Source organism: Solea solea, chromosome 15 (genome assembly GCF_958295425.1).
Source record: "Solea solea chromosome 15, fSolSol10.1, whole genome shotgun sequence".
Lineage (NCBI taxonomy): Eukaryota > Metazoa > Chordata > Actinopteri > Pleuronectiformes > Soleidae > Solea > Solea solea.
The window spans coordinates 16,815,134-16,825,743 of record NC_081148.1 but is presented as its reverse complement, the minus strand read 5'-3'; the positions used below and the strand labels follow the sequence as shown (position 1 = coordinate 16,825,743).

General features: G+C 39.5%; 1 protein-coding gene across 2 annotated transcripts; it reads right to left on the bottom strand.

Moving 5' to 3' along the window:
- Positions 1-42: 42 nt before the first annotated feature.
- Positions 43-5,762, bottom strand: agpat4 (1-acylglycerol-3-phosphate O-acyltransferase 4 (lysophosphatidic acid acyltransferase, delta)). Of its 2 annotated transcripts, none has more exons than XM_058651239.1 (9): positions 5,533-5,762; positions 4,566-4,769; positions 4,267-4,436; positions 4,017-4,178; positions 3,785-3,938; positions 3,544-3,646; positions 3,380-3,455; positions 2,843-3,041; positions 43-1,616 (listed from the first exon to the last, which is right to left on the bottom strand). In XM_058651239.1, exons 2-9 carry the CDS (start codon positions 4,741-4,743, stop codon positions 1,525-1,527), a joined length of 1,134 nt encoding a protein of 377 aa, XP_058507222.1. In that variant the 5' UTR covers positions 4,744-4,769; positions 5,533-5,762; the 3' UTR covers positions 43-1,524. The 2 variants fall into 2 exon arrangements, with proteins under 2 accessions (XP_058507222.1, XP_058507221.1); XM_058651238.1 differs by having other exon boundaries at positions 4,566-4,747; positions 5,533-5,761.
- Between the last annotated feature and the right edge of the window lie 4,848 nt (positions 5,763-10,610).

Sequence of the window (10,610 nt, the reverse complement as noted above, 5' to 3'; positions counted from 1 at the left end):
TAACTTGGATTTAGATTCAGGACAACCTTTTTTAAAATGTAGTTAATAATTCAGTTTGAGCTTTTATATCAGATTTTTACTCACAAACTTACAAATTGGCCACATGCAGCTTTGTAGCATATGACAAAGCAAAGCATCTAAATATAATTACATGAAGGCAGATATTAAATTGATGAATTATCCAACAGTAACAGATCCCCAAGCTTAAAAACCTCTTAAGCCATAATGAGACCTGTTAAGCAGACTGTAATATGGTACAAAGACACTTAGTGAATTACACATGTTTCTTTTTTGAGTATATTGGTTTATAATTTAATAAAACCCAAGGTAAATTGTATTTCCTTTTTTTACTTTTTGTTGGAAAACCAAAATAAACATGTCATTATTTAATTCACACTCAGGCTCACAATGTTTGTTATGGTAAAAAAGCAGAAATCACATCATGTCAATTTTCTTAATAGCTTAGGGGAAACAAAACAAAACAAAAAAGAAATTCCTGTCAGTAATGAGTGAAATGTTCAGTTACAGGTTGGGAGGATCAGGGAAAAGGGAAGGATATCAAAGATAATTTACAGATCATGTTGTCAGTCTTCCTAATAACTTTTGCAATATGTTTGTCCTTTCGCAGACCTGAGTGAGCTGGGTGACGGGTTCGGTCTGTCAACATCCCAACCACACTGGTGCCATGTGTGAACTGGATGAATTTAATCCTTGTGTCGTATGCGATGTGACTCCTGACAGCTTAATTTGCAGTAGGTGTGTATCAGCAGAGGACAAGGGTCAAAGACGAGCAGCGGGAGGAGACTGGAGTTGTTAAAGAGTTAAAGTGGGCGAGGGAGGAGTCAGACTGAAATGCACTGTAACTGCACTTTACTGTCCACAAAGGATGCATTGTGGACGATGCATGGGTCTCGCGTGTGGTGATTTGCCTGCGCTACAGTGCAATCTATTTATTGTGATTGCTGTGTATATACTGTAACTTATCACTTGCTGTGGAATGAATGACAAGGTGAGACTTTTAATGGAGTTTGCTGGTGAAGAGCTGTCCCTGTGACAAGAGTGTAGCTTACTTGGTTTATAAATAAGGCCTACCCCCCCTCTCCCTCTCTGATGCTGAACACACAAAATATTCACACACATTGACACTGACGCACACCACACCTTCTGGTCTTTTGCTGCGTTTACAGTGTTTACTGTAAACACTTCTTTTATCAATCAAATTTTTTGTATGTAAATACACAGTCTTGACCATCTGTCTATAATGAAATGTAGTAAAGCCATTTCTCGTCTTTGGGACGTGATCTCGCTGTAACGTTTTCAAAGGAGGCTGCTCAACACTGTCCTCTTTCATGATTTTGAAAGTTGAGCTTGTGCGGCATTAGCATTAAGACAAAACAGCCCTGTTTGATTTGTGCAACGATGCAAGTTCGTACTTGCTGAACCAGCAGGATCCTGTCAGACTGGTGCCTGTAGATTAGCAGCGAACGCAAGGAAGCAGCCCAGAGTCAGTCACGTCACGGTCACTTAGTTGTTATTTAGCGGAGCCTCCTTATTTCCATAGCTCGACCCTTTGTTAATCTCAGTCTGGCCAATCATCCAACGAACGCCAAGTGAAACTGGGGAGGAAAGATTCAGAGAGAGCACATTTAGAATAGGGATTTTAGCAAGTCACAAAGACTTTAAAGAACCTGTATACAACTTGATTATCTCCACAGTAAATTCCTTGTTTGAGTTTAACCTCAAAGTAAGGAGAATTCTCAGGATCAGAGCTAAAACTGTAGTGTGCAACTCTTAAATGTAAATAAACGGCTGCTGATTAAGCCAATCAGCTCCACACAACTCTCTCTGTGTTTCTCAGGGAAGCCGTGTTTAGCTCTCATGTCAGCCAGCAAAGTGAATTCTACTGCTGAAGAACCCTGGTCGTTCAGCAGTTTGACAGGATATGTGACTCTTGCCCCTGTCTGCACCCGTGCTGTCGCTGTATACACACTAACGTTCCCTCAGTCAGGTCTGATAGTAATCATAGTATTGCTTTAGAGAGCTTGTTTTCAGGTGAAGGATGCGGTATACAAATACATTCAGTGCTTTTACATGCATGTTAAAAGTCAGTCACTAAGACAATAATTCGATTTTCTTAACGCCATGTAAACATGTTAGTCCGACTAACATCGAGCTAGTATTAGTCGGACTATCATACCTGGATAATGCGATTCATAGTCCGACTACTCCTGCATGTGTACGCTTTGTCGGACTGGAGTTGGACTTGGTGCTCTGTGCAATTAATCGAAACTGTGCATGTAAACGTGTGTTTCTGTTTCCAAAGAGCAAAGAACAACAAAAATAACCCAAAGTTACACACCGCGGCTTTAAGTGACATGGCTGAATTTGCAACTTTCAGATTGTAAGTTAAAGGCTGAATCTGTCAGCAACCAATGTCTGGAGAAATTTCAAACTCTGGGTTTGTTTTTTTTTTAATCGTCATCTTCCCAAAAAACACAGTCATGTCATTTTAAAGTCAACCAGAAACACGGGCACTCATTTATTTTGGAAACTGTAACATGCTCCTCGTGAACCCATGCTGTCAAGAAATCATTTCTTCATCCATCATTTCGATGGATGAATGCTTGACTTTGGTAAATAAGCACATGCCTGAATGGTGCTGGGGACATGCTCCCAAGAGTTGAATCATATTTTCCAAAAGAGGGACACTTACATTTGAGTTGTCAGATCTGCTGCCTTATGGAACGTTTGAACAAACAGGAGCTGGTTAAACTGAGGGAGGGAGTCTTATACCCTTTCCACAGTGACACAATGAATGAATAAATGAATGAATGAAACCAACCTGCCGTGCAGAGAGCCACAGACACTACGATGGTAAACACGGATCCAGAGCTGATGAGTTGAGTGAGGAGCAGGCCTAGAGGGTAGAGGAGCAAGCAGCACCAGAACAGCCAGTTGATTAAGGTCCAGGGTCGGCGTGGAGGGCTCACGGTGGGACCAGGGAAACGGCCCGTCTTTGCATATTGCTCCTGAAAGCTGTCCTGCAGATACAAGATCAAGTCAGACTGAGGCTACATTCATACAGCTACAATTACATTTGAAAAGATAAGATAAGAGTTTTAGCAATCACCACTGTAGAAGCCTAGGGGATCCAAATGAAACAAGTGTAAACGGAGCTTTTTTGTTCCACCTGATAGTAGAGTAGTGGCCAATGTGAACCCAACTGGAAGTCAATGACAGTAACTACATCATCTCTTTCAAAAGGTCCTCATTTCAGAAGTGTTTTTTTTTTTTTACTTTGATGCAGTTTCAATATCAAATGGAGCCCTAGTTAGTTCTTTGAAAAACCATGTATGTAACTATGGTGTCATACGACTACCTTTTCCTGGTAGAGATGGTGGAGCCAAGCAGCACACTCTGCCTCATCTTCTGGGATCAGCTCTAAAGGGATTCTCCTGCGAGGACGACAGATCTCACAGGTAAAGACCAGTAAACAGGAAATAAAGTGAAGCATTCTTGCTACAAAACTTTACCTTTTCTTACCTCACATATAAATCTGCATGATATTTCTTCCCATTTAAAATCCCAAGCAGGGTCGGCACCTGATTGTTTCTGAAGTTCAGTGTGGAATCATAGACAGCCGCAACTACATAGAAACAGACAACACAAACAACAGTGGTTAATTGCATTGCTCATTTGATATGCCAATCCCACTCACACACTCACAGTGTCTGGTATCTACTCACAGCCATATGTAAATACCTAAGCAAAGGTAAATACTCACCAGTTCCCCTGAGGTTTTGGACGGTTATCCAAAATCCTTTGGTCCTGGGCAGAAGATGATACTTGAGTTTGGGCAGACCTTTGCTCTCAGCCACCTGCATGCTGACCTGGTGCTTCTTTGGTGTGAGGCGTGTTCCTTCACAGAAAAGCAAGAACTAGCCCCAGGAAGAGAGCATTCATCAGTACTATATTTATTATACTTTCCAAATAATACATAATACAGTAATACATACCCAGTAGTTTTCCGGGTAATCATGCAGGTTCTGGAGACTCTGCGCCACTGTCCTCCGGTCCTCCTCCCATTTCCTCTTGCAGAACACGATCTCCAGGAAGTACCACATCCAACCAATTATTGGAACATAAGCCAACTCTTTTTTGGCTAATACTTTCGAACTCTGGGAAATATGAAACAAAATCACATTGTTGGGAAAAGAAACATTGCTCATAAAGTCATGGTCAGGAGTGTGGCTTTCGTCCTCCTACCCCAAGGACACCGAATCTTTCACAGAAGGTCCAGCCACACAGGAAGTCAATCTCAAAACTATGATTCAGAACCACGATGGCCTTCTCATTTCCATACAGTGGATAACTCTCTGGATCGGTGTAGAGAGTGCATTCGGTCCCAGACCACCACTCCAAGGCTGCCACCAACTCTGAGAAACATGAAGACACAATCATTTGCATAAGAATATATGGTGTATGCTCCACTACAGAGTTTCAGCAGCAACATACAACCCATGTCAGTATCACCTAAGTGCTGGGGCAATAGGAAGAGTACTTACGGCTGGCGATGCAGTAGGCCAGTCTGATGTTGACCCTTCTGGCCAGCTGTTTACTGACCAGCCACAGAGGCAGTGTACAGAGCTGCAGTAGGTTGATGATGAGGCCACTGACCAGGAACACGTAGCAGATGACCAGATGGCACAAGAACTGGGATTTCAGCAGCTGCAGGAAGCCCATTGCTCTGGGAAAAGTTGCATTTAAACCTGGACAATGACGATTTCATGTAGTATGTTGTTTGCAGTGCAGATACAAAACGGAGACTGACAAGGCAGAAAGTATTGTTCAATAAATGTTGAACATGTTTAATCAGACAAAGGAAAAACAAAACTAAATAAAATTTGGAAAATGAATAAAATTTGCATCCAAATGGCCATCGGCTGCATCCTTTCTAAACATTGGCATTGGCCATAGAAAAAAAAACAGTTCAGGAGCTTTCAAACTAAATACTATATTTGAATATTGTATCATTTCCTTTTTTTGTTGAATTTGGTTAGTGGAGGATTTTTTTTAGGGGGCAGCTGCAATACCGCATACACCCAACAGAGGGAGCTTTGAACTAAATCATTAAAATATGACTAACAAAGTGACATCATATTTCAATGATCCATATTTAAAATTAAATAGGTTTTGCTTTTGTTTTAATGAAAGCGCAGAGATTTAAAGTTATAATGAACTTTGGTAAACTTGTATAGCCCAATTTAAGTTTAATGTAAAATTGATTTACATGCATTTGCTGTGTTATTTTATAATATGGTCTGAAAAAAGTTCAGACCAATCGGGTTTTAGGCGTTCAACAGTTCCACAGCTGCAGAGACACACTAACATTCTCATTATTTACCCTTGAACCAAACAAACAATGACAGAGATTTGTTCAACAAGCAAAAGTCATATTTAAAAGTTTTGAATGAGAAACAAATGCAGTGATACATTCATTTAAAGCTGTGACTGAAACATGTGACACTTTACCTTCAGTGTGTGTGCAGTATGTTCTCCACAAGAACTGTGATGTCCTCACACAGACCGGTCAACCAAAAGAAAACACCACTGTTTACTTTACGTCCATGCCACTCGGAGTTGTTGAAGTCATGTCCACTCAACGTGAACAACCGGTTGAGGGAGAAACTTCCCAGTACGTGCAGCCACACCCATCACAAAACCCCGCCCGGACCCGGGGAAGATGGAGACATCCGTGCGCTGCTTCCTTTTAGAAACTCTGAAGTGGAGGCGGCTGCAAAGATCGTTTCTGCACTGCGAGATGATCACATGTTTGGAGGGAGCGAAGCCACTGTGTTTGACATCACATCAAATGTCCACTCAAACTCTTCATTGTATTCACACAAGAAGGTTTTTCCCCTTGGGCAAAAGAGCAACAACTCACAGGACGTCCCCACACAGCACATGCACAGAATATAAAACACCGGTCAATTAAGACAGCTGCAGTTTTCTGTCACAACACCTTTTATCTGACATATGCATGACACATGATTTAAAAAAAATAAAAAAAATAACATATTGCACCTGCCATTAAACATATACATAGCTAACGAAAATACTTGACACCAAAACCCAGCACCCATATGTATGGAAAAATTAAAATATATATGTAGTAAGTCATAATTGAGTTGTAGTAAGTAATAATTATGAGATACTAAGTCATAATAAAGAGATACTTAGTCATAATTTAGATAACACATCATAATAATGAAGTACTAAGTCATATTAATGAAATGTTAAGTCATAATAATGAGATACTAACTCAATAATGAGATACTAAGACATATTAAAGATATACTAAGTCATAATAAAGAGATACTTAGTCCTAATAATATGATGCTAAGTCATAATAATGAGATACTAAGTCATAATAAAGATAATTATGAGGTTAAAAATTGCTTTGCATATTGTCAAACTCAGGTGGATCGATTTATTATGGACAATTTATGGATCATTTTTTTTAGCACTTTTAGCACGTTTTGTACTTGATATGCAGAGGCCTGGCTGACAAAAACAAACAAAAACTATGTGTGGAAATACTTCATCTATTGTCTTATGTGTTGATTAAGATTGTGATGTAAAGTTTTTAGGAGTTTGGGATTGGCTGCTATAAGTTACTTTTAAACATGGAAAGAGTGAGACATCTCTCTGTATTCCCCCCTCTTTGCGTTGTCTTTGAGAGAGGTGGAGTGACTGTGGCTCATGCGCAGTGGTTTCTGTGATTGACAGTAATGTTACCAGCTGTGGTACAGCTGTCTGATCACTGTGACACTTTATTGCTCATCTTTCATTTGAAAAGTGCAACAACTCTTACTCACTCTTCGCTGTGCTTAATGTGTAGCCATGTTCATTTAACAGGAAACATGTAAATCAATACCTACAGGTAAAGTCACATATGCTGGGCCTCAGTATCTACCCAACAAGCAAAACTGGTCCCTGCCAGTACAAACTCTGAAAGAAAACATTGTCACTGAACTTCTGTACAAAGCAGGATTAAAATTAAAATTTTACTCTCATAGAATCAATAGCGCTCATAGTAAGTAATCCAGAAAGCCACATTTTTATCACTTTTGATTGCAGTTTTCATCAAATAAGGGTTCTACTATATGTCCCATGTCCAAGCTTTGCCGAAAAGCTATGGAACAGTTTTTAGCACTACACGCTCAGTCTGGCCAGACATTGTAAGATTTATGTCACTTTACTTTAAAGCACCTTTGACTGCAATCAATGAAGAAGTAGGACTGTAATTGTGTTTTACAAAGAAATTCAGTTTCACTCCCTGAAAATACCAAAAATATGCTTAAATACACAATAATCCACATAGCATAATACTGTATAGTTGTTGCACACAGTCTGTGCTCTGAATGACTTGTATCTCTTCATGTATCCTCTTCCTTATTTGGTATGTTGTTAAATTATATGCTATCATTGACTCGATAGGATAAGGACTCAAAAATCTTCTTCTTGGTGAGAACCAGCAAAGCTTTATCTCTCCACAAACCCTATTCTCAAACTTCTTTCTGGATGCAAAGCCATGCTTTATAAAAGCAAGATTGTACACAATGCAACAGGCTGAATTATCCTCTGATAGAAATTCCATATATATATTATGTATATATAAATGGTTCCCCAAGAAGTAAAACTAAGGTGTCCACTGTTAGTAGTAACATCAGTGTCAAATAGCTCATGCATAATTATACTGAGTTTCTTTTCTTGTTTAAAATAATCCACATTCCTCAACCAACTATAAAACAAAGAGGAAGTGGGAACAAAATCATTCACTTTCACTGTGTAAAATAACATCTCAGACAAGTTCCTCATGCTCACACTCTAACACTAGAGGGAGGCAAAGCTGCATTGAACACATGTGCCCTTTAGATTTTGAAAAAAAAACAAACCACCTAAATGTTCCTGCTGCATGTACAGTAAGTAAACATTTACAGCATATGTTATTGTTGGAAGCTCTATGTGGAAGCTCCATACCAAACCAAACAGTATAGATTTATGTCTCATGGCAACACAGGGACACCTAACAGGAGTTTGATGGGGGTCACATGACTCACATGACTCCACTGTAGGCGTTGCTGTGAAGTGTTTCTAAACATTTTTTGTTTTTACTAGACCAATAATGCCTCAGCTGTCATGTGCTTTATGGCCAAACAATCTTAAAGAGAGGATGTGCCTGTGTGAAGAGGAAGAAACACACAATAAAATAGCCCAAGAAGCTCTTTATGTTCAAATAACAAAAACAAAGACACAAAACCAAGTGAAGTCACGGGTCTCAAACTCAAATGACCTGGGGGCACTAGTCTAGTTTAGCCGGAGGCCGGTCAAGTGAAAAAAAAACAGAATAATAATATGTATGATTATAGTTCAAAATAAAAGTGTTTTTATATGGAATGATACGAATAGTTTACAATCTTAGCATAGTTATGATGCAAAATGAATCTATTAATAGTAAAAAAAACATTTAGAAACAACTCATTGTAACTTCTTATGAAGTGGTGGGCCGCATGAAATTGATTGGGGGGGCTGCATGTGGCCCACTGGCCTCGAGGTTAAGACCTCTGGGTTCATTTACATTATGAATTTGCACTCGTCAACCAATTTATACACATGTTTATCTGCTATTAAAGCAATCTAATCTATGTAGCGTGGCATTGTTGTGACAGGTGGGCTGGTCTATTTCAGAAACTGCTGATTCACTTAGATTATCAAATACAGACATTCTATGGTTTATAGAGAATGGTCCAAAAACATATATCCATTGAGTGGCAGTTGTTTTAACTGATGTCAGGGGTCAGAGTGGAATGACCAGACTTTTTCAAGATGACAGAAACACAGCAGTAATTCAAATAACCACTCAATAACCAACAACCAAGGTATGGAGAACGGCTCTGAACAGACAACACGTCAAACCTTGAACCAGATGGGCAACAGCAGCAGAAGAACACTAAGGTGTACTGTGTACTTAATTAAAAAAGTGTCAATTAAGCTTTGTGCAGTAGCACAAGAGGGGATTTCATTATCATGAAATGAAAGCATTTTAATCAGTCTGACTAGAAACACAGAAGGATGTAGGTTACGGCCAAGGGAAAAAAAGTTATTATTTGTTGGAAGTGATCCAGGTATGGATCAAAATCAGGATTTAAAAAAACTAAAATGTAAGCAATTGAAAGATAAGGGAGTGCACTGACACTGTGGGAAACTGAGCGGCCTCTGCAGAGGAGTGTTCAACTGCTGGATGCAAGAACATCAACATCTAGTTCTTTATTTTAGAGTCCATTCGGAATTATTGTGCTTGGACCAGACATTGTGATGATGAGTCATGCTTGTGCCATGCATGCACTTGTTTAACTCAGATTTAAGGTGAGCTAACTGTGCACGCACTGCAGGCTTCAAACTATAAGTAAAGTGAAATCAAACAGAAAACACGGGGTGGAGGGTGGACTTTAACTACTTGTGCCATAAACAGGTTTGTATCCTCAGATTTAACAAAAAATAAATAAAAGGTACTAGATGCACACAAGTGAAAATGATCAAAAACAGTACCGTTGTAGCCTACCCTAAAAGCTGCCCAGGCTTCAGTTCATACTCAAAGCCCTGCTATGCAGAAGCCTGTACATATTAAACACATTAAACAGAAAATGGAATTCAGAGTGAAAACATACACATTGAAAGTGGCTGTCAAAGTGAAAACATGGGTAACCAGGAGTGAGACTGTCTCATTCACGTTTCACTGACGCATTACTGTGAAGGTGCAGCGGATATGAGGTTACTGGATTCAGAAAAGCACTGCAGGGACACCTCACCATAAGTTAGGTCTTTCCCAGAAATGTCAGCTTTCATTAAACGACTCGTCACCGTTAAATTTGCCCTTGTCGAACTTTTCTTGGTAGAGCAGAAAACTGGAGACCATTTTTCCGAGCAGTGTCGTGACTTTGAGTGCCTGTCTTGACATTTGTTGCATGACTTTACCAAATTCCTCAACTCCAATTTGTTGTCCACTCTTAAATCAAACGGAGAGGCCATGAATATGTTTTAAAAAAAAAAAGCTTCTGTGTGAGACATCCTGCTTTAGTCATGAGAACCACTCTGTAAGGAATGCACAATTTTTTTTAATTGCAGGTGATGATTATGATCTATTTGTTTAGTATAAAATGATTAGTTACCCAACAGTCGGGAGGAACTGCACTTTTCACTCAGCGACACAGAGGTGAGTCAGATAAAATGTGCACCGGTGATTAAGTGAAATCACCGAATAATTGTGATTTATGAGTCATTCTGTGTCAGTAAATGTGACAAACTTTGCTTAAGGATATAGGACAGAGGTCTCAAACTTGTGGCCCCCCAATCAATTTCATGCGGTCACTTAATATCAAGCTATAATTACTTATTTCTGGGGTTTTTCTTTACATACTGTTGAGTCTCCTGTTTCCTGTTTCCTCTACCCGTTTCACCTCCTGTTATATGGCTGTCAGTCTGTTTCCCCCTGTCTGCATGAGTGGGTATGTTTGTGGGTGTGTCTGCTTGTCTTTTCCCCTGCAGGC